This window comes from Amblyomma americanum, chromosome 3 (assembly GCF_052857255.1).
Source record: "Amblyomma americanum isolate KBUSLIRL-KWMA chromosome 3, ASM5285725v1, whole genome shotgun sequence".
Lineage (NCBI taxonomy): Eukaryota > Metazoa > Arthropoda > Arachnida > Ixodida > Ixodidae > Amblyomma > Amblyomma americanum.
Genome location: NC_135499.1, coordinates 147,319,810 through 147,343,258, shown reverse-complemented (window position 1 = coordinate 147,343,258; position 23,449 = coordinate 147,319,810). Strand labels below are relative to the sequence as shown.

Below are 23,449 nucleotides of genomic sequence, written 5' to 3'. Positions count from 1 at the left end.
CTGTCTATCGACCCTCCGGTATAAGTTTCCGGTTACGTATTTATAGAAAGGTTGCCTTACAATGCTCTTCGCTAATTCCTGTGCCTTGTCTGCCGGCCGAGTAACGCTAAGGCTGAAGTCAAATCTCCTAGGAACGCCGATCTGGGGAAGGTGTTATGGTGAAAAGAACCGCCCGGGTGCCCAAAACAAACGCCGAGGCTCTTCGTAGAGTTTATAGAGGCTGTGAACTGACCGCGGCTACTATACAGCGCAACGACTACACTTTATCGTTACACTAGAAGCTCGTTACATCGAAGCTGAGGGAGAGCGGCGCCACTATATTTCGTAATAATCGTCATTTCGCTATAGCCGCACACCCCATCACGGCCCTATATCCTTCGAAGTTAAACTCCAATGCCACAGGGATTTTTTTTTTCTTGTTTACCCCTTTCAATCGTGGCGGTTGAGGGTGACCGTATTCTTCTAGCACCCGTGTCCTGTACACGCCCAATGTGTGCCTGTCTTTGGCAGCAAGCGAGCGAGCGAGCGAGCAAACAAGTGACAAAATGCACGACGATGCATGATGGACCGACATGAGGGGAAAGAGAGAGAGAGAGGTTCTGTCGCTCCAGGAGCGAGGAACATCATGCTCCTAGTCAAAGAGTTGCATGCAGTTTACGATGTTCTCAACGGCGAGTCATGGAGAGAATGTCGGAAGGCGGGTAGGGGTGATATCAATGCGTGACGCGGAAACTTGGAAGATGAGCGCATTTCCGTTCTTTTTCTTCTGCTTCTTCTCTCTCTCTCTCTCTCGCTCTGTGCCCTTTTTTTTTTAAATCTGAGCAGAGCCCGCGTGCGAAGGCTCCTTTGGGCGGGGCGCAACAATGCCCGGTCGAACAGTTGTTGCATTGTTCTTTTTTCTTTTACGACGCCAGCAGGGTCACGTGATACACCCTCTACACGAATCTGGAGGGGAACATGTTTACGGACGCCCACGTGGGTTGCGCACTGACCGTGCTTGACGACTGTACGCGGGCCCGCGTTACGGGCGCTCGTAATTATATCGCTGCCGCATGCGTTTGCGAACGCGTCGCTGGTGTCACCGCCGCGGGAGCCTCCGTTACGACTTTCGGTTCGCTTGACGAGCCTTCCGAGAGCAGAGAGAGAGAGAGAGAGAGAAGAAGAGGGAAGTAGTCGTTCGCTTCCCTCCCCTCCTCCGAGGGAGGGCAGCACAGTGCGGAGTCTGCGGAGACGCGTCTTGCTTTTTTTTGTCCTGTTTCGCCGCGCTTGTGCTGTTTCCGGAGAGGCGCCATCGTCCAACTTTCACTTCGCCATCAACGCGGCTTGTTTCCAGCCATCGACTCATGCCGAGCTCGACGAAAAGAGCGTGTTTTCTTTTTCTATTTTTTACAGAGCACCGCCTCTGGCAGTTTTAGTTGATTCGAATTATTCGTGTTTCTTTCGTTGCTGCAACACGTTCCTTCTTGTTCGTGCGTGTGTATTCTCCTAGACTACTACACCAGCCCATTTGTATTCTGTAGACCGTTTGTCCTCTTCCATTCCCGAGTACGAGATTCGCTAAAGTAGGTTCTTTTTTTTTTCTTTCTTATCCGCATTGTAAGCGTAAGCTAATCTGGAACCACGCTGTTTCACGGCATGCTAATACTTCAACACCAGATCTTTTTTTTTTTTCGGGAACTTTCAGTTAATGTCCTCTGGAACGGTACTACGCTCAGGGCACCAGACTAGGCAAATTTTTTAGGAATGCGATTCATTTTCGACACTACCCGGCGCATGGAAGCCTATATCAGCAAGCATTGTTAGCGCCTATGCAACATCGAGACAATGCAGCACCGTTTTCGGCAATACCTCTTCGCGTCTGATCACGTTGGGAAGGAGTTGATGGTTTAACGATCATGGATGTAGTTGTTAGGAGTTCGCCAGAGAAGTGAAAGAGGCCAGGACGTGGCATTGGCTTGTGGATGCGTCGTAAGACACGTGTGTGAGACGTGTTTCTCTGTGATGCGACTTTATAGTACAACTCTGCTAGCTTTAGGTTTGACGCGTCAGATGTAGTGAGCGCAATTTGTTTACTGTCTTACTTGGGGAATTTCGCTGCCAAATGCGGTGAAGTTTCCTTAAATTTTGTTTTGCTAGACCACGTGATGACTGGCCTCGTTCGCCTCTTTCGACTGGCGGCAACATCGATCACTTCTATAATGGCTTGGGGCTGACGTGGTTTTCTAGGAAGCATACAACATCCATAACAGCAAGAACAACGTAACGCGGTTCGCGACATGTTGGGTTTCAATGATACTCTATAAGGGCTAGCTAGGCCTTTTTGCAGTATGCCCGCAGGAGAGTCAAGCCTCGCGAGAATACGGCTATCTTCTGCTTTTTTTTTCAGGAGGAACTAATCAGTACCACGCTTTGGGCAAAAGAAAAGGATCGTTTCTGTCGATCTCGGATAGGCATCGGGAGGGGACGGCTTGAGATCGTCCTGCAGTCAACTTTAGGAAGGGAACATGACATTGTGCAGACGAAACAGACATACAGACAGAGTGGTGTCATGTGACGTGTCTCGGCAATGTGAGCAAGGTGTCGTGTGGTTTTTTTTTTTCCTTCGAGCCGTGCATGGAGCGATATGTGTGTCGATGGTAATGTGCGTGTGTCTGTCTGTGTTTACCCCTGTGACGGCTTATCCCGTTTCTCCTAAGGCCACTTTGCTCCCAGATGCGCTAACGCTGGTCCCGCATACTGCTCCCGCGCGGCCCCCGGAGCGTTCGCGGTGCATTCGAGAGGCGTGCTTCGGCGCAGCACTGGGGCAGGTTTGCTCTCTCCAACGGAAATGTGCCTAAGCAGGTACAGTAAACACCAATTTCACCTTGTTCGTTAAGTAGGCGATTGCGGTGCACAGGGCAGTCTGCGCTGTGCCATGAAACTGCGTTTACAAGGAATACTATACACGCTAATAGAAGAGCGCTGCGCACATGCACCAACAAAAGCAGGCCAACAGCCGTTGGCCAACAGTGTCATTTAAAATGAAGTCATTGAATGTAATTTCTTTTAGGATGCTACTGTTATTCGACATTCGAGAGTTTAGCAGCCCCTTAGATGCACCGCGTAGCGCTCGTGGGCCGTGCGAGTTTCTTAGCCGGACGAGGAAGCTGCCGATAATTGCAAGAAACTGGAGGCTGTAAAGCATTTGAACTTCAAGCCCAGCCTCTGTGGAGCTTGCGGTAGCCTCAACGGCTGTACAAAAAAAAAAATTAAATCGGCTAATAGACCACCTCCAAATCTTTGATCCCTTTATGTTTATACATACTTTAAATAATTTCGATAATGCGCGTGAACTGTGCTGCTTTTAGTTAAGTTTTGACGCGTAGCTTTCGGTTCGAATCCCTGTGGCCACGAAGAGAAGATCAAGCTAGTAGACGAACTGCAATCGCCAACCACCATTATGGAGTAGTGTCGCCACTGACAAAACAAAAAACACTGCATACTTTAATTGTCTTTAATGCCTGAACTACGGCCGCTACGGCTGCAGCATGTGTGGACTGGAAGACCGTGGTGTTCCTTCACGAAACGCCACGGTCCACCGGCAAAACGCAGACGCTGCGGCAGTCGCGCATCGTGAGGCAGTTACAGGCATCTTACGTGGAAGGGCGTTACTCCGTTTCTATCCTTCTCCTATGTAATCTTTGTCCGAATGTATACGTATATCGAATGGGAGGCAGGCACAGCAGCGCGTCCCCTCCACTACGGGCAGCTTCCTCGTGGGGCCCCGAGGGCGGCGCCGCCTAGTCCTCCTGCAGGTTCCCCTGCGAGCCCATGCCGGTCAGGCTCTCGTAGAAGGTTCCCGAACGCGGCAGGGCCGTCTGCGCGGCGGCGCCGCTGGCCAGGTCGAACATGCGGTGGAAGCAGCTCTCGGACTTTGGCCTCGGAATGGCCGTGGCCCCGCCTTCCCTGCTGCGGTGGACCCCCAGGAGGTGGCTGTACTTCCTCCGGTTGCCGCCCTGCGCGCGGCCGCCCCCCTTGGCGTCGCCACTGTCGCCGCCGTCCTCGTCGTCCTCGTCGTCGTCGTTGTGGGCCGCCTGGGCGGACCGTAGCAGGGCGGTGACGGTGCTGAGGTCGACGCGCAGGTCTTCGCGCTGGCACACGATGTCCGGGTTCTTGCCGATCTTGTTGAGCCGCTCGGCGGCGATGGACTCCATGGTCCGGCGCATCACAGGGTACACATCCAGCACGGCGTTGAAGTGTTCCACGGACAGGGAGAAGAGGTTGCAGTAGGTCTCGGCCCGGACGCTGGCCACGCGCCGGGCGTTGGTCAGCAGGCAGATCTCTGCGAGCACGCCGCGAGACGGGCTCATCAGCTTTTTGCAGCTCTTGATGAAGCCATCAAAATACACCTCAGTGTGGCCCTCCCATTACGCACAGCCTACACCGGCCGTGTTTTTTCTTCTACATTCACTGTCACTTTAAAGTAACCGAGATCATTACGTGGCGGTATGTGGCATATCTTGGGAATTCGCCTGAAGTTTCACGGTGTGGGCAGGAAGGGGGCGGAAAAAGCTTGAGACGTGGAGTATGAAACGCGCGCAAGCACTGAAAGCGAGTTTTTGGGAAGTTATCCGTAGTTTAAAGCCTGTCTGTTTGTTTTTGCTTACGTCTCGCTGCGTACGCTGAGTCATAGTGTTTTTATAGACACTGCAAATTCTTCACGAGTCGCCCTCGTTACCTAATTAGCCCGCATATTTTACCGATGGCAGAGAAAGCGGGCAGAGCGGTGACCAGGCACATATGATAAACTGAGCAGCGATAAGATGCAAGGCACTACTGTAAATAAAAAAAAACTGTGGCGGTTCGCTACCTAGTGAAGTTTCTCTGGCCACATAAAATTAACTCTTAGAATGTGTTATGAGCAACGAAACTGCTGCTGTCCCATGCATGACGACTTTTTTATTAGGCGGAGGCGCCTTCAGTTGTTTTGCTCAGCCTTACACTCGGCCATGGGATTTTTCTTTCCAGTGTCTCGCCCAAGCCATCGTGCGATTCTTGCTGGTAAACATGTAATGCGTCTGGACAACCTCTTTTCGTTCTTGCCTTATCGCTGGCGTTAATTCTTTGTCGGTGATTATTTTCGGCAGCTATCTCCATTCGATCGTGAAAAGCTGGGCCAGCACAAAGCGCACGTTGGCCGGAGGGCTCGGAACTGCCTGCACGCGTAACTAAAGACCGGGAGGGAGTGAGGGTGAGGAAGGAGGAAAATTAACTCACCTCCGAAATACGACCCGTCGGAGAGGCTGGTGGCGACCTCTCCATTGCTCATCACAATGTCCACGATGCCTTCCTGGATGAAGTACATCTTGGTCCCGAGTGTCCCCTCCTTGATGATGATGTCGCCTGGCTGGAAGACCTCGTACTTGAGTTTGGTCACCACGTCGTTGACGAAGTTTGGGTCCGCGTTGGCAAAGAACGGCACCGACGCCACGAGCGACCGGCAGTTGTAGTTGATCACGTCCTGCGCGACGAGGTGGAAACAGTGTCACCGTGCACGCCACATCATGTGTGTAGCGCTCTTTGACTCGATAAAAGTAAGGTGCAAGTCGATTTCTTGGGATTCATGCCTGTTCCCAAGAAGGCTTGTTGAAACCTACAGAAGGTGTACATGGATGCGTGCCATTTCCACGACGAATTCAACCTTCGCTTCACCGATCCTTCTCCTTCCCTTTATCCCTCTCCCTATGTGTAGGGTAACAAACCGGGAATAGTGTGGCTAAGCTCCCTGTCTTTCCCTTCACTCCCAACCTCTCTGTACACATGATGCAAGAATGATTGTGCAGACTTGCTTGTGGTCTTGTTCATTCACCGCAGGACCTTAGGAAGGCGAAACGATTCCGTGAGAACACTGGTGATTTGTAGAATTGCCCATCGTAGCATAGCTACGCAGAGCCTTATAACACTTTTCTGACCTGCGCTTGCTGTTGTGGGCCACGGCGTCTCCAGCAAAACGCCGAGTTGAGTTGAGTTGAGGTGTTGAATACTACAGGTGGGATTGGCCTTGCTTATTCTGCCGGCAATTGCGCCGCCGTAACGTCACTTCTATGTTAATAATGTCCTAAAACCTGTCGGATCTACCCCGATATGCGCACAGTCACTTATAATAGCACATTCACTCCACACAGTCCACATCCCAGTCCACTCCAGAAGTCACCATCTATGCACATATTCAGTCACAGTAGAACATAGTCCATTGCAGTGCCACAATCCATACACACATTCACTCACAGTATAACAGTCCACTCCCGAAGACGCCATCTACGCATACATTCAATCACAGTAGACCATAGTCCGTTCCTGCTGTCAGCGAAACTCCGAGGCATACTTAGCGTGCATTACAGTTATTTAGAGTATACTTTTTTCCCTCTCGCTGCATCAGATCTCTGTGTCATACTTTAACCCTCAGGATAAACCGTCAAATTCAGTGTACTGGACTATGCTATGCGGAAACCCTCATAGACGGAGTGCTGCAGGCTCTCAGTGATTCATACAGTCAAACTTGGTGCTGGGCCGCATCTAACATCACTTCGACGTGTCGGCTACAACGCCGAATCCCGGTCGCGGATATCAACACAATAAAAGTTTGTTAGAGGTTCATAACCGTAAACGTCAAGTAAGCACTGAATAAAGGTTTGCTGAAGGCTATGCGTTGGCAATAGTATAACAAGGTTGAGCTACAGTGAAGCAGCATCTATGCCGCGTGGTGCAGTAGAAAGCCTCACCTCTCGTAGCCGCTCGGAGAGTTCCCCGAGGATGGCTTCTTCGTCGAAGAACTTCCCTTGGTACCGGTGCTCGAAGTAATCGGTGATACCTTGTCGCAAGTCTCTTGGAAGCTTTCGGTATGCCATGTACTCCTCCACTTGTTTTAACTGCACGCCGAGTACCAATGATTAGAACGGCGGTGGGAGAACGAGCAGGAACAGACTTTTACTGAAACGGCGATTTAACGCTCTTGCATATATAGTATTCGGTGAGGGCCCCTATAGCGGCCCAGGAACGGACAGCACAGCGTTTTATTTGAATTCTTTACCGCAGCACGCGTACTGAGCGCTGGCACAAGCCGTACGTAAAGCTCTGGATTGGAGTCACACTACATTAAATTGGAGGAAATAGTCTTTTTTTTCTTTCTTTATAAAAGGAAAAAAATCATATAAGCAGTTGTGGCATTTAGATTGAGTGCCTTTCTCTTTCGAGTGAAAGAGAACGGCAAAAACAACGAGAGTGCTGATGAAAGTCTATAAGCAGTATCTGAAAGCACTGACTGCTTTTTCAGTATTGCTTTCACGAGTGAAATAGCAGTTGCATAGGTTGACTAAGGAGCCGCACAGTTGGCTGTCTTTGCCGCCCGATGAACAATCGATCGGCTTTGGCTGTTCCTTTCCGAGTGGCTAATTGCTTTCATCGATCACCGGCGTGAGCGAACATTGGAGGGTGTGTGGCAAGTCACGAACCTTTTCTCGGTACTGTCGTCGCGAGGAGTCCAGCGACTGTATGAGGTTGGTGGTGTGCCCTAGGAAGAGGGCGTAGCAGGTGGCTCCGCTGATCATACTGAGCAACGTGAGCCACATGTCCGTGAGGCTCTGGGGCGGGAAGCGGCCGTAGCCTATGCACAGCATGTGGGACATGGCCTTGAACAGGGCCCACGAGTACTGCTCGAACCAGTACTTTGTCTGCGCCGGAAAACGAGAATGGTGCCAAGTATACGCGGAACATTAGTCGCGACCAAGCGACCACGAATGCACAGTCGGTCCTGAAGCTCGAAAGAAATTTCTAAGAAGCGTTCGTTGCTACAGCAGTTGCAACAGAACAGCCTTCCATATCACACTATTGTGCCGGTGTTATGATTTAATGACAGCCACCATGCCAACCTGCTCAGAACTAGCACTGTTCTGTGGCTGCTTTCCTGCTGTAAAGGGAAATATAGTAAATCTAGTCTGGATTGACTTTAACCGTAAAACTTCACTACCATCGTTTGAGACTCCGAAAGCTTCAATACTTTTCTCTATTCTAGTGAAAATTCATGTTGCATCTACCACTGGAATTTAGGAGTGAGTATTCAGGAAAAGGCGAGTACAAAAATTGCGTTTGACTTGCTCAGGACGATGACAAGAAGGCACAGATACCTGACGTTGTATATATTTTATGTACCGTCCCTATCGCATTCGTACAGCGCTAAACGCACAGTAAAGAAGCTCAACAAAAGTAAAAACAATATCCAACGCAAAAGTGGTTACTGTTGATCCAACAACAAGCAAAGGAAAAGACTGCATAAAAGACATGTAAAATAATATTCTTGGTCAGAGACTAGACGAATTAAGTAAACAAATAACCCCTTTAGAGCGAAGCCGAAGATAAGATTTTACAACGATAATGGGCGGTCACCACTAATCTAACAATTATCCTTAACAGGCACTGGAGCTGTAGAGTTGCGAAATAATTTGTGGCTGCTTTCAATGTCAGTATTTTTCTCTTTTATGTTTCTTTTATTTGGCGATTATGCTGATCACAGAAGGAAACTACTAAGCGCTGACTTCTCCATTCCAGCCTCTCGGACGTTCTAGCAAGAAGAGCGTGCAGAAGCGGGCAGGTCGTTTAACATAATGTGCTGGATGTGGCAACGTGACACGAAGCGCGCGCTCCGACCTCTGCCGACGTGCTCACCTCGAGTTCGTTGATGGCGACCCAGGAATTGGAAGGAAACCCCTGCAGCATGGGGACGAGAAACTGAAGGCACCCGCTCCAGTGACCAATAAGAAGCATCATGCAGATCAGGTTGAAGATTTTCATAAACACGCTCGCCATGTTCAGGAACTGCAGTCAGACAGAAAGAGGAAGAGGGAACAGGAGGGGAAGAGAGAAAGAGGGAACGGTAGCCCCGTTGAACCACTGTGAATGTCTGTTCAATGCATAGGAAGCAGATACCCCGCTTCCATTTTCGGAGACAAAGTGGTAGCGTATGTCGCTGGCGTACACCACCACGAGATACCGGCATGTCTGAAAACGCATATGGTGCCATCTATTATGCGCGCAGAGAGGTCATATGGGGTTCTGGGCTGCCACACACTTAGTGTGATCTAGTCAGCGTGAAAAACGGGACCAACAAACTAAATGTCGGCATTCAGTGAGGGATTCGCACCCAGGACTCTCAAGGTCGCTCAGAAAGCCGGAGACTCCCGATACCGAGCTCTTTACTTTGGCCCAGCTCCACTTCAACTGCGTAGTTGGTCTCCCGTAGCGCTCTTCCAGGTATTCGCGTTTCACTTATTTCTAGTTCCACAAAAAAAAAAGTTTTCGTTTTATCCTTTCACGGTTATACTTTCTCTCGACCCTGATCGTATCGCACCAAGGGGCATGGCAGCCCAGAACAAGTTTCTACGCAGGGTCTGCGACAGATGGCACTACTGGCGCTATAAAATGTGGCGGAACTGTTTGCGTAAGCAATATAAAGTCCAGATGCTACCGTACCGGTCGTGATTTCTACGCACTAAGCCGTACTTTTGAAGCGACATTTCATCATGCAAAGTTCAGAGGATAGTAGACGCCACTTCGTTGTTTCTCGAATCGCGCCGTACTGTGAGGTCGAGCTGTGACGCACTCGCGTTTTAGACTGACAGAGCTGTCGGTATGCGGTGATGTAAGTTGAGGCATCTGTTAAACGCGACACTTGCCACCTTCTGCAAGAAAACCGGTTATTTGTTGCAAATGAAGTGGCTTTAAGTGCTTCTCCGTTGCTCTTCGTGGAAAGCCAGAGTGATGAGTAGTGGCCCCTGCGCGGAACCGAAACCGGGAATCGGTGACGCCACCTCGAAAGGAGTTTTGGTAGCTGTCCTGTCACTTTCTTTTTCACTTTGTTTTGTTGTTTTCCAACACGTTGGCATAGTACCAATGTCAGCTTCACCGCGGAGCGCCATGTTCATACAGTCTTCATACAGTGCCGTATACATAGCTCTCAATTGCCCTGTAGAAGAAAATATCTGCCACAAACTGATGCGGGTCATCCGTGCTTCGGCGACGCTCGAGTGGTAGCCATCATGCTTGTGGTTGATGCTTCGTTATTAGCTGCGCTGCATAAGCGTTAGCTATTGCCAAAAGCTGGTATTGAAAGAGAAATGCGCTAGTGAACTTTATGCAGCTTTTGGCCGTTATAGCATGTGTCACACTTGAAGGCAGGCTAGAGCCATTCAGTTCTCAGCTTTTGTGAGCAAAAGTTCCCGTGTTGTCGTGCTCCTAATGCTTGATACGGCAGTAAGGCCGTGCTCGATTTTCGTCTACGTTGAGTTCAAGAAGAGGATTAAGCCGCATGGAGCTGCGAATGGTTGGTTTATGGTTTATCGCGGTTTAACGTCCAAAAGTGACTCAGGCTATGAGGGAAGTCGTAGTGAAGGGCTCCGGAAATTTTGACCGCCTGTGGTTCTTTAACGTGCACTGACATCGCACAGTACACGCGCCTCTACAGCATTTAACTCCATCGAAATGCGACTGCCGCGGCCGGGATCGAACCAGCGTCTTTCGGGTCAGCAGCCGAGTGCCATAACCATTAAGCCGTACCGCGGCGGCAGGAGTTGCGAATGACGTTATGAGATTCAAACCGCGCAAGTAATGAGTCGATTCCTGACCAAGAGATTCGCTGTTTGTTGGGACCATTATGAAGTTCTGAGTTAACACGGTCTGACCAGTGCCAAGTACCGGTACCAGTGCCAAGTCCTGACTTTACGTGGTCAAAGAGACAAAATTTAGTTCATACAGCAAGCCGGACCTGATATTGGATGAGCCAGTGACAAGCTCCACTTACGCGGGCAATTATTTTGCCGTATGTGGTAACCTGCATGGATCATTTCTGCTTCTTGCGATGGGCGCAGCCATCTCGCACCGTTGAAACAAAATCTTTTCCACTGTACTGTCCAGTGCAGTTGTTAAGCCCAATCTCTGACAGCGTTTTACATATTTGCTAAATGTGCGTGTGCGGTTTAATTTCGCGCAACAATCATAATATAGTAGTATTAGTAGCAACCCAGCGTTCTCAAGATTGTGTGAACCCACAGACCGGAACTAAAATTTTTCCCACTCCTTTTCTAAACAAGGAAATAATTACTTATCAGCATCCACCCAAGCGGAGTCACACGGCAACAAAGGGAAGCTATACAACTTCCACGGGAACCTTTTAGTTGAAGAAAAACTGGTCCTGGACCGGGGTTCGAACCCGGGACCACCGCCTCGCCGGGGCGGTCGCTCCACCAGCTGAGCTGTACGGGACGCCTCGAATATGCTAGGGGGAGAGCAAATTGATCGAGAACTCGAAGTGGGAACGATGTTGGTGCAATGTATGCAGGAGAATTCCACAAAGTGGAGTAGACTGTACTCCACTTTGGGGGATTCCCCTAAAATCATTATAACAATAACTTTTTCTATGCGTGCCAAAACACAGTACCTGTCTGGAATAGTAACAAATGCCGTCATGATATAATGATGTCGTCATGCCAGTATGTGCCAAGCATTCTCCGATGCACATAAGTACATTAGACGCATGCTTTTTGAGAAATGCTCTAGCAGGCTCCATGCTGAATAACTTTCGCATTGCTGCTGTTCTTGACAGTACGCCTACTGAGAACGAAAAGGGACTTGACGCGGTTAGTCTGTTTAGAGTAAGGTTAAGCGAAGCTGCTACTGCTAACTGGCTGTAAACAAGCGAATCAGGCTAGCACATGGAACTCCGGCTCGCGTGCTATGAGTCTGCGAGTAGCCCTTCTTAAAATTGCGTCACAAAAGAGCCCAACCTTCTCGGCCCAAGCCCCTTTCTTCGGTTCTCTAGTACGCTCTGTTGTTTTGTGTGAGTGCTTTCTATTTTAATTAACTTTGCAGCGATTGACTGCTATATTAAAGCAATAAAAGCTACTAACCCATGCGTTCAGGTTAGACGTGACCTTCACTGGGGTGTACAGTAGTCACAAACAACCACTGACGTCACCTCCTCTCCTTCAATGTTAGTGCCGCCATGTTGATGTATCAGAAGCGCGGCGCAAAGGTACTTGTCTATCTCCTCAACTTGTCACGAACCTAACCGCTCCATTATGACGTCATGGTGCAAGTGTACGCTTTATCCTCCACTGAGCACAGAACGTAATCGTGGTTTCACTCAAAGCCGCTTGAAATCATGATATCAATTGTGGTTGTTGTAGCTGTCCGCTGCAGCTTGCCTGTCCCCTTATGCTTATTCAAAGCGTCTTCTGGTTGCGCCACTGTTCTTTTTAATTTATCTTCTCCAAGTTCGAGTAACTTTGGCTGACAGCTTTTCCAGGACTGTTGAAGCCTGCGAGCCTGTTGCCTCGTATGCAGGAGAATTAGAGCCCATCTCAAAGCCGCAAGTACAGAAGTAGGCAAGAAATGACTACACACTGCTGTGGGGACTGACATCTGCTGTTCTCACAGAAAAGTGCACTGTCTCGCTCTTTTTGACCGCGAATTAAGTTCGAGCATTTTCTTCTATTTTCGACACCGACCCCACGCGAGTGTGCAGTCTTCGTCAGAGGTGTCAGTCCTATAGGGTTTACTTTAAGAGCCGTGCAGCAGGACACTTACGACACCTCCAAGGCTTAATATACCTGAAGGTTGTGAGGCTTATAGGCTGGACAGAAAAATGCTTGGCTCATCAAAAGAGGGTTAAATGGCTAGGGTATAGGATGCATTCATCATAGTCCTGCAGGCGAGGTCTTGCTCTGACCCGAGGGCCTCTTGCTGGCTTATGATGGTAGGGAAAAAGGGAGGCACCATGCTGTGGTACATCACAAGAGTGACTCATTAATCTGTGAAGCTCTGAAGCCTGAAGGGTGTCGCAATTGATCTGCTACGTGGCTCGACGCTGAACCTCGTGGGCCGGATACTTTATATAAAGGTCGCTGCTCATCGAGCCCATGCTAGCAATAATGGGCTTAAAACTCAGTCGGTGGTGTGCTGGCCTTGTAATTGAGAGCTGGAAGATTTGAGTGCCAGTGTGGCCGCAGGCTTAAGTTTCTTTGCTATATTTTTTTGATGACCGACGACAGGCTGTTTTGGTGTGAAGCTTAGACCTGCGAGAGCGGGGCTCAAAACAATATCTGAAGGTACTACATATCGTGTCTCGGCAGTAGCACATAGCCACGCTGTTGCGCTTGAAGACGGTCCCTTTATGAGTGACAGTACCAGCTCCACCTAAGAGCATAGGTAAGCACGAAACGTAGAATTTGTTTGCCCTACGGCGACACTGACACACTGCTCTCTCAACGCTGAGCAAGAGGCAGTCGTTCCGGTAGGGTGGCTAGCTAGTTCCGGTGCACAGCGGCGCGTGTTATAGACTGCATGCGACAGGTACAGCTAGGCGGCCGAGATGTAGCAGCACTCGACCATCACAAAACAGCTGCGCGGCAGGCAGCAGCGGCACTAGCAGCGCATTCGGCCGGAGCGCACACAGAAACAGAGCACAGCATTGATGCGGCGGCAGTGGCAGCTTAGGCGGCAGCAGCGACGGCGGCCCTATTGCCATCACCATCAGGCAGACAGCAGCGCCACGGGCACCAGTGGCGGCACAAGACGAGGAGGGCCGGAGAGGAGGCAACGGCGCTGCGGCACTGACCTGGATGGCACAGACCTCTCCACAACTTTTGAACATACAGGCCGAGAGCCCCGAACTGTTGGATAGCGTCGCCAAGCTATGCATCTGCAAGGGGGGAGGCAAGGAGGCAATCCAATTTGTAACCACTGCGGAACGGAGGGCATGTCGAGAGTGGTGTGTCACCTTCCCCGCTTTGTCCCCCACGAGTGGTGGGTGTTTTCGGAGGGTGGGGTGGGCGTGGCATTTTTCGAAAGGTGAACGTGGTGTCTCGGTGCTGCCTACGGGGGTCGCATTCGAGGAGTCTCACCCTGCACAGGCGGGGGGGCCATTCCTTATCTTCAGGACCAAGCAGCAACCGAAAGCGGATGGTCTCATGGCGAAGGATTCGTAGTAAACGAGAGTAAGATGAAACGAAGGAGACTACATTGGACGACTCGGTTCCATGCGATGGAGTCTAGTGGACGATCGTTGTGGTACGAAATGTTGGTGAATATTCCCTGTCTGTGTTTGGAATGCACAGGTTATGTTGGGCGCGTTGCTCTAGTCGTATGCTGACACCTTTGTCACACCTTTTGAAGAAGGCGTGTCGTAGATCTTTGGCGCGTCTCGATGAGGTGTCACTGCTAATAACGACATGGGGGACAGAATGTACGCTGTGCTAAAGTTTCAGCCCATGCAGGTAACAAAGTTTTCGAGCAAACGCTGAATTGGAACAGATCAATCCATCATTTTCACTCTCTGCACAGTGTATTTACAGGTCGGTGTCCATTCAAGGTGGCCTTGTATCTTGGTTGGGCTCAACATACTGCTGTTGTTCAGCCACGAAAGTGGTGTACCCTATGACAACAGATATGCAGTTGATCCATAAACCGAACACCTGGTGCTCTGTCGTCTGTTTTTTTGAAGAGTCTGTACTTCCTGCGGAGTGTTTCATTACGTCATCACGCGGAGGCAAACAGAACATCTTGGTGGCCTGTGAACGTATTTTCTTGCAGTGTTCGAGGTGCTAATTAGTTCTGACGAATAAAACAAACACGAAAGGTTCTAATTAATCTAATTTCTTCCTTTTAAGGAGCAATAAATGCCTCTTCTCTGACGTCGGACCTTATGACACCGAGAGAAGTCCGTCAAGGTGGCTTTTTTTTTTTGCAAAACAGTCATGCCGTGTCATGGGTCGATTCCCTGAACAAAGTCTGGTACCGATTCGGTGCAAGTGCGCATAGTTGAGTCATCAGGTGTAATAAGGGAGTAATTACTCATTGGCATCTACCGCAGCGCGGCCATACTGTTGCAAAGGAAAGCTATACAGCTTTCTCTGAAACTTCGTAGTTAAAAAAAGTTCGTCCTGGTCTAGGGGGAAAGCTCTATAGCTTTCCTTGGTAGCCGTATCGCTGCGCTTCGGTGGATGCCAATGAGTAATTAGTCCCTTATTACAAAATTACTCCGCATTGGGGGCTTCCCCTAAATATTTTATCATAAGGTGTATTGGCTTTTAGCCTGAAATCAGTGCTGTCCAAGGAGCAGATTCGTGATGCGCTATGGCTCGCTGTTTTTTATTTCGAATTTGAAAAGCGCACTAACGATATTTTATAGTTTTCTTTTTTTGCAAAATGCAGTCACGTACCAATTCTTTACCTGTATGAAATATTTCCGGACAAGTTCTAGTGCTTCTATGGTTATCGTGAAGTAGTTGCTGACCTATTCTTTGGGTCTAATGGTCCTCCAAACGTCTCTACGTAGCTCAGGGCTGAACCTTTGCGTGAAGTATATTATAGAACAGACAGTAGTTGTCGTATAAGCTGTTGGATGTTAGGATCAATTCTTCAAGCCTAACCGAAGAGCAATTCATACGGACCTTTCTATATAAGTGGTGACGCTCGTGTCTTGAGCTGCTGGTGTTTAGCTTCGGGAAAGTCTGGAGATGCGTTTTCGTGGCGACAGGTTTTTTCTGGAGCATGATGTAGTTTTTTTACGTGCAAGGGAAAGCAAGCAACGTCCAAAAACACAAAGTTCTATGAATGAGAAATGGATCACAAAGAAACAGGCAGGAAGGCATTCCGTTCTCATACCCATGCAGAAAAAAAGAATAAATAAAGTTTGACTGCTCTGATGTCTATGACGTGGTGTGTAGCTACGAAGAAGTGAAGAAGTCGTTAACACTACCAAGTTAGCGCATCTAATTTGCTAAACTTTAGCCTGCCTGGCTATTTTTATTTCATTGCAGATCGGCACTTGCAGTCATACCGTCGGATCTTGGCTAAACTTTCCCCAATCTCGTCAGCAACGTTGTTTGCTAATGAAATTTTCCGAATAGTACCACGTTGCATGCCTCGATCTTTAACTTTTGAGCGCACGGCGCAAGGTAAGGCTTAGTACGTATAAGCATTATAGGCCGCAGCGGTATAATGCAGAAGAGGTCGTCGACTTGCCATATATGAGTATATATCCCAGTCGGAAAATGCGACATAGCCGGTGCCACAATACAACAGAAATCTCTGTCGGCCTGTCGTTAGGACAGACTTTTCTGTAGCATTGAGAAGTTGTCTGTTGTAGCGACAGAACTGGCTCTGTCGTTACGACAGGAGACTGCCCAATAGTACCGCAAAAAATCCTGTTGTTACAACAAGAATTTCTGTTGTCAGGTTCAAAAATACTACAGGGAAATCTGTTGTGACAACAAAAATTTTCTGTTGTGTTTTGCGTGCGTTGCGAGACTATACATGCTGATGCATCGATAAAAAATAGTGCACCATTTCATAGCTGTGCAGTGCGTATAGAAATACTTGCTACACCTTTTTACTGCTGTTGTAATATTTTCTAGAGTGATTGGAAAATGGCTGTGGCGTTCCGCAGTTTATGTGTTATACGGGCACACACAAAAAAAATAAAGGAAATAAGGCCTTCGTTAATGGGACTTTTGCATGCAATATCAGGCGGTAATAAGGTTAGACATACGTGCCACAATCAATCATACCGGTCTTGGGTCGACTAAAAAAGAGGCATACGTGTGGGCGTCAACGGGTACTGAGACCTCACACTGTGTGTGTATTAACAATATTCGTTCAACACATCCGACACTGACATGTCAACACAAGAGCAACGAGAGCAAAGCCACAAAGACAAGTGCGCAGTGCCACACAACAGCTCCGCAGCCTATGCCAGCTGCAAGGAGTATCCGCCAGTTCATGTAAATGTGCGTAGAAAAACTCGGAAGCAATAAAAGTATTGTAATGCTTTCTTCTTGAATTTTTTTTTCGTGCGTGCTCAATTCTTTCGCCTTCCTGTAAATTTTCGTTTTATTATTTGCATATATTATAGCGTTTAGATTGCAAAATAAAGTTGTAAAAGTTAAAGGGCACACAGGGCCCTCACTGAACTTGCCTGTGCTTCACATTGCTTCATGTGATGATTTATTTTTTATTCGTTTCCTTCGCTTTTGTTTTCTTTTGAAATGAAAATTATTTCACGATATACAAGCCAATATATTGTGTCAACGAATTTACTAAACACTTTGTGCAGAGTTTCAAGTCACCCACCTACTTGCAACTGTCCAGAACAACTTCGTAGAATAAAATGAAACCCCGTCCATTGAAATAAACGGTAGTAAATGCATTTTAGTGAACATTTCGTTTCATGTGATTCGCAGTTTTACTCATTTTAGCAAGCGCAATCCAGCGCAGTGCTCTGAAGGCGCACTTCACTCTGTGGCCGCTGCTCTCGTATTTTTTGACCAGCTGGAAAGATGATGCGATGAGGACACTTTTTAGTACGGAAGAAACCAACGTGGTGAATCGTTTTCATATCCAGCTACAAACATGGCGTCATGTTCCTCACTACACCGAAAGTCACGTCTTAGCATAGCGTTACCGCTGTACCTGTGCAGTTTCTCCATCGCTGTGACCATATTGCGCATGCGCGTTTCAGTGTAAGTATAGTGTAGGTGGAATCAACGCAGAGTAATGGCGACGCAGGCTTGCTAAGGCGTTTTAATGCGACAGTTAAAATGCGTCGTCTGTCATAAAATGCGCCCATTGGCTGGAGGTAAATGACGTCACCAAACGGGACATTCCCATTGAGTGCCAACACGTAATGAATTCAGGTGTCCCTGTGATTTTTTTTTGTTTTTAAGCAACAATGATAAATGAAAGAGGTTTGCATGTACTATACACGTGTATGCACGTACAGTACTCACGGATTGAAATAGGACATTCGGAGCGCGTGGCCGTCGCTTCATGGAGCGCCGCCCGTAGACGCTCATGGAACCAAGGTGGTGCATTGTGGTATGGCGCGAGAGGGAGAACATCTACAAAGCAGAATTGTTCCTTCCAGTAGCCAATGAGCCGGCCTGTGGTTTACCACATGCCTGCGTGGCACTGCAAGGTTAGCGCTCCGAATGTCCTATTTCAATCCGTGAGTACTGTACATATGAGCTGAGTAATTTCGCTACTGTAACTTTACGGCAACGATTTTTCATTTTCCCCGAAAAGGTACCGCCGTCTAAGATCAAAACGAGATAGTGATATCGACTCCGCGCTAGTGTATAGTACAAGGTAGGCAAAAGTCGAATTAGTCGCGTATCTAGGTCTCCTCAGCACGCAAATTCGCGTACAGCATTGCCGACCTTGGTGGCCACCAGATCATCTTTCCAGCTTTTTTTTTTTTTCCGGTTAAGCTCACATTGAGCAAGACCAGACGAGAAAGACAAGACACACAATCGAGCAACAGCAGATACCAGGAGACACTTTGACAGAATGGGGAAAGCACAATGTTTTACGAACACGACGCACTGTGCAGTACAAACGACATTGTGCTGTTGTCAACTCATGGACAAACGAATACGTTGCCAGAAGCCGAAGCACGCAGCACCACAGTGAATTCCAGAAGAGGGCAAATACGGGCTGGTTGGTACATTTTTGAAGAACTGGATAAAACAGCGGTACGGAAGACAGCGCTGGTGTTTGTCCTTCTCTTGTCTCGTCTTCCGTAACGCTCTTTTTTCCAGCACCACAATGAGGTCGGAAGTTTTACATCTACATGCATGCAAGACCTATACCCCTTTCTCCGTACATTGTAGCTATGCAGTAATGTAGTCGCAAATAAATTCCGTTTGCATGAGTGCCCACACGACGATCCTAAAACATGGCTTAATAAATTTCCTCGAGCTTGAGCAGGCACAGGAATCTTTATCTATTTATGTTATCGAACAACGCCGCGTTTGGTACTTTCTAACAGCATGCTATCTTACGTCACATTGTTCTTGAATGAAGTGCGCCAGCATTTTCGCAATTCAGCTCAGCTATCACATGGACCCCACAAAGCTTTTTCCTCGCATCGAACGCCGCAAGTGAGCCATAGGCATGATGCACGAACGGCGGCCGCGGGATTGTGTCATGTGGCGCACATAGCGGTTGTGTAATGTGCCGCACTGAGCTTATCCTAAAACGACGACACGGCCCAAGCACTTTTATTCGCTATTACCAAATGCACTCTTTCCAATACAGGACAGCTGTGCGACACGAGCAGTCAACACAAGAAAGGCGTCTAATTTTCTATGTGCACATGCAGTTTCTCAACAACCAGCCATCAGCGTGAAAGAAACAAAATTTCGCCATGCCTGCTAAGCGCTGTGGTTTCTCGTCATGAAAACGCATCACATGCTGAAAGCAGCGTGAATGCAGGGGAAGCTCGTGGCTTTGCCACGTTGTCGTACTTGTAAGCTTACGGATAAATGAAATTAACTTATTTGGATGTAATGCGTAATTTCTTGCACCTTGTGTATGCTTGATGCTGATAACGTTCAGCCTCGTGCACACCACTGTGGTAACTTGTGGCATACACTTGTTTGGTTGTGATAGTAGGATGAAGTGATGACAAGCGAGACAACATAGAGCGACTGGTGTCAACTGTTATTGCAAGGATGCCGCTCCTTACAAGCAAAAAAACAACAACAAACAAACGAAAAAATAGAAGAGGTTGCAACATAAATACAAATAACTGGCGCCAAAGCGAGCAGGTGGTTCTATGCTATGACATATTCGCAGAAGCAAATAAATCCGTCCTGGCTACACGAGTTCGCTTATTTAAATTGCGCAATTTCATTAAGGCAATCTTTTTCGTAGTTTTTCGTTTTTGAGCCATATTTTTTACTTCTACGCGAAGCCAGAGAAATTCGTTACGCGATGCCGTTTGCTCCCTGTACATAACAGTACATAACGGCGCATTTAGTAACGAGGCAGTTAATTAACGACCTGAATACGACAGGAACGACTTGCGCAATGCGCAGGCACACAACGAAAGAAAGAAAACAGTTATAGTGAGTTCCTTTTTGCGCAAACTGGTCTGCCTTTCAAACCTACGTTATAAGGAACATAACAGTGCTAATAAATTTAACTTCGCTATTTTCCATGTACGTTCCATGTTCGTTATTTTCCATGTCGTGGAAGCAGATCGTTGGTGACTTGTGTCAGTGGCAATTTATCGCACGAATGAATGTGGAATATTTCCTTAGCTTTGGGATGAATGCGCTAAATCAATATACGAGGCTAAGCTGTTCATTATAGCATTTTCATTATAGCATTATAACACCTCAAAGAAGGTGTTGACGTTTGCCAAGTGGGCTCCGGTTCTCTGCGGTTAGCACGCTGCGCTTAAACGTCAGCGGTGAGCTTTCTTTTTGTATGCCGTTTTAACAGCTGCACAAACAGAGCAGGAACGACCGGAGCCGGTTTAAACGTCAAAGCAAAACTCGAACCGAAGTCCACGTTCCTCAGAACTCAGTGTATCTGCGCGTCGAGAAACATCTCGTCGGCAGAACTCACCGCGGTCGACCTGCGCTCGACTGCAACACTTCAGCGTTGCGAGAGAGCTATTCTTTGAGTGTTTCCCGTAGCCTTGCTCTGTTTTTTAGCGTGGTCGAGACATCTTAAGAAGAAAGCCCCGGAGTCTTGCACTACCGCTCGCAACTTTCCAATAAACGAGCCCTTTGTCTTTGATATTGGCTTGAGGAGAAGCTTTGGTGCAGTTCTGTATAGCAGTGTTCCGGCTGTCCATACGCAGTTGTCACTGCTCTCGTGTAAATACTGTTCGTAGATATGCACCGAGAGGGTAAACACTGCTTCTGATTACGCACGGCGGAGTTTCAAGGGGAACTTGTGAACTCTGAAGACCGGAAGTGGTGAACCTCTAGTAGCCTCACCAGTAATTCACAATTTTCGCTCTAGGAGCTCTGCGCCCGCACACAGTGAGCGAGTGAGAGGGTGGCGTAGAGAAGGAGAATTAAGGGACACTCACGTAGACCTCTTCCCATTGGCTGACGTATCGGACGAGCCTCGACAGCCTGAGTAGCCTGAGGAGGCTGAGCATCTTGGCGAAGCGCAGGATGCGCAGAGCGCGACCCGCGTGCAACAGCTGGAAGCTGTCGCTGTAGTCCTGGATGAAGATGAGGAAGATATAGTCGAGCGGTATCGAGCTGATCAGGTCCAGAAAGAACCAGGTGCGGATGTAGTGATGTGCGATCAGCTTGGGATCCAGGATCACCTGCTCGGAGTTGTCCTGGTGCATGATTCCTGCGCGAACATCGATCAGTTATCAGCATCATCATCATCATCAGCCTGACTACGCCCACTGCAGGGCAAAGGCCTCTCCCATGCCCCTCCAATTAACCCTGTCCTTTGCCAGATGCGCCCACCCTATGCTTTCAAACTTCTTAATCTCATCCGCCCACCTAACCTTCTGTCGCCCCCTGCTACGCTTGCCTTCTCTTGGAATCCACTCCGTTACCCTTAAGGACCAGCGGTTATCTTGCCTTCGCATTACATGCCCTGCCCAAGCCCATTTCTTTTGATTTAGACTAGGATGTAGTTTGTTCCCTCACCCACTCTGCCCGCTTCCCGCTACTATACCGCTGTTCAGTTAAAGCCTCGAACGATGGCGTGTAGCCAGAAGGGATAAGGCGCCAGTCATTCCTAGCTGTGCATCCTTCGGAAAACCTGTACGGCAATGCAGCGGGGCGCACTGACCCGTTCGGAAGTTGACGACGATGTCGAGCAGGAAGATGGTGTCCGAGAGGCAGTTGAAGGCTATCCACCGGATCGACAGGTCGTCGTTGAAGAACGAGATGGCCACCGGGAGAACGATGAGGTTCGCCACCAGCAGCAGCAGCATGCACAGGTCCCAGTAAAACCTGCGTTCGTGATTGCCGTTAGTTTAGACACGTACGCGGCCTCTTCACTGGCAGCTCAGCTGCTGACGAAAAATGCACCGATAGTGCTGGTCTAATATCAGCACTCCGCCGCCAGATGTCGCGACGACGCTGCAACCCAGACGACGTTATTTGGCGTCGTTTAAAGACAAATCCTGCCAGGTGTTTGACTTCGACGGAGTTCAGTCGCACGTGGACCTAAAGGCGTTTGCTAAAAATGAATTCCACAGTGGAAGCACGGAGGCGAGTTGCCTCAGCCGCTGCTAAACTCTTCGGCATTCAGACACGCGCGTTAAACGAAAGGTGCGATTGAGTACTGAAAACTGAGTGGCGCGACACGCTCAAGTCACCACGTCATGGTTTCCTTAAGCTAAAATGGCTCGTTGGTTACAAGTAAGTTGGGTCAAACCATGCTCTGAATATTTATAGCGGTCTGCCAGTAGAAATGTGAGGTACACTTGAACTACACGTTTGCACGTGGCATTCGCCTGAACGTACGTACTTCTTTATCTGACACTGCGAACCGTAATCCAGCAACAATGGAGTTTGTTTTCTCCGTGCGAAGACTACATTAATTCAACTATCACAATAAAATCGTTGGATGAGATTTCATTAAAAGAGCTTGTAATTTAATCGACGGTGAACGTTTCAGCTTGCCAGGGCGCTGAGAGTTTAGCGTAGCATTTGCGGATAGTGTCTCCTGGACTTGCACGAAACGTCGCTTAAGCGCGACTTCGGCTTCGTACGCTAAAACGATTGCAGGCATGAAACCAAGCACACACTCACACCCTCTCTCTCACGCGCGCACATAACAAAAAAAGAGAGAAAATGAAAAGGAAGATGAGGTAGGGTATTCCAAGGACATCGGTCGGTCTGCCCTGGGCGGGGGGCTCTTTTGGGACGAAATCGACGCCCTAATATGAGGGCAATTTTCGGCTCGTAAATTTTAAAGGGCGGCGCCGCCGCTTCGCTGTCTCTTGCTGTCTCCTTCTTCTGCCGCCTCGTTATTACCATATCCCGGTAGCCCCTTGCCGACATTTTCTCGCTACTTTCTCTTTTTTTTTCTTATCGGCTGTCTCGTGAAGCTTGTGAATGATCCCCCTGGAGATCCTTGGCTATCTCTATCTTTATTTTTTCTTTTTAGTCCTTCGTAACCGTATGCTGAGCGATACGCATATCGAGACGGGCGGAGGGGGGGGGGGGTTGCTGAGCAGTTATAGGGATGCGAAGATAAATTCGCCGAGAGAGAGAGCGCATCAATAAACTCGCCTTGTCTTCATGCCTTCCCTCCGAATATGTTTCTCTGAGCGTGGCTGACTTTATTTAATCGCTCTGTTTCGACTTGCTTTTTCTCGCTATGTCTGCGACGATCAGTTGTGCTGTAGATGTACAGAAATCTTCCACTGCGCACAACGATTTTGCGCGAAGGCTCTGACCCGCCGAGCGCGGCCATTTGCTCCAGATTGACCAGAATTTGAGCTATCATGAAGGCGACGGCGTTATCGCGCTGACATAATCGACGATTCCTGCCGCTTAACCACTTTTTTCAGCTCACTCTCGCCGCCAAAAGCTTGCGTACCTGTGCCGGCTGCTCTTTTCCGCTTACTTTCATTATGCTGTTTTGA

The 23,449-nt window shown here is 48.6% G+C and overlaps 1 protein-coding gene across 2 annotated transcripts in view; it reads right to left on the bottom strand.

Annotated features, from left to right (window-relative positions):
- Positions 1–509: 509 nt before the first annotated feature.
- The window catches only part of LOC144125121 (uncharacterized), a 393,458-nt gene continuing 370,518 nt past the window's right edge, over positions 510–23,449 (bottom strand). The window contains exons 5-12 of one of the 2 annotated variants that reach the window (XM_077658225.1): positions 21,643–21,806; positions 20,915–21,189; positions 13,646–13,729; positions 8,701–8,850; positions 7,491–7,709; positions 6,762–6,908; positions 5,257–5,500; positions 510–4,321 (exon numbers count right to left, since the gene is read on the bottom strand). In XM_077658225.1, the coding sequence (XP_077514351.1) occupies positions 3,780–4,321; positions 5,257–5,500; positions 6,762–6,908; positions 7,491–7,709; positions 8,701–8,850; positions 13,646–13,729; positions 20,915–21,189; positions 21,643–21,806 (1,825 nt within the window). In that variant the 3' untranslated portion in view covers positions 510–3,779. The remainder of the gene's footprint in view (positions 4,322–5,256; positions 5,501–6,761; positions 6,909–7,490; positions 7,710–8,700; positions 8,851–13,645; positions 13,730–20,914; positions 21,190–21,642; positions 21,807–23,449) is intronic. The other variant, XM_077658226.1, reaches the window with a different exon arrangement.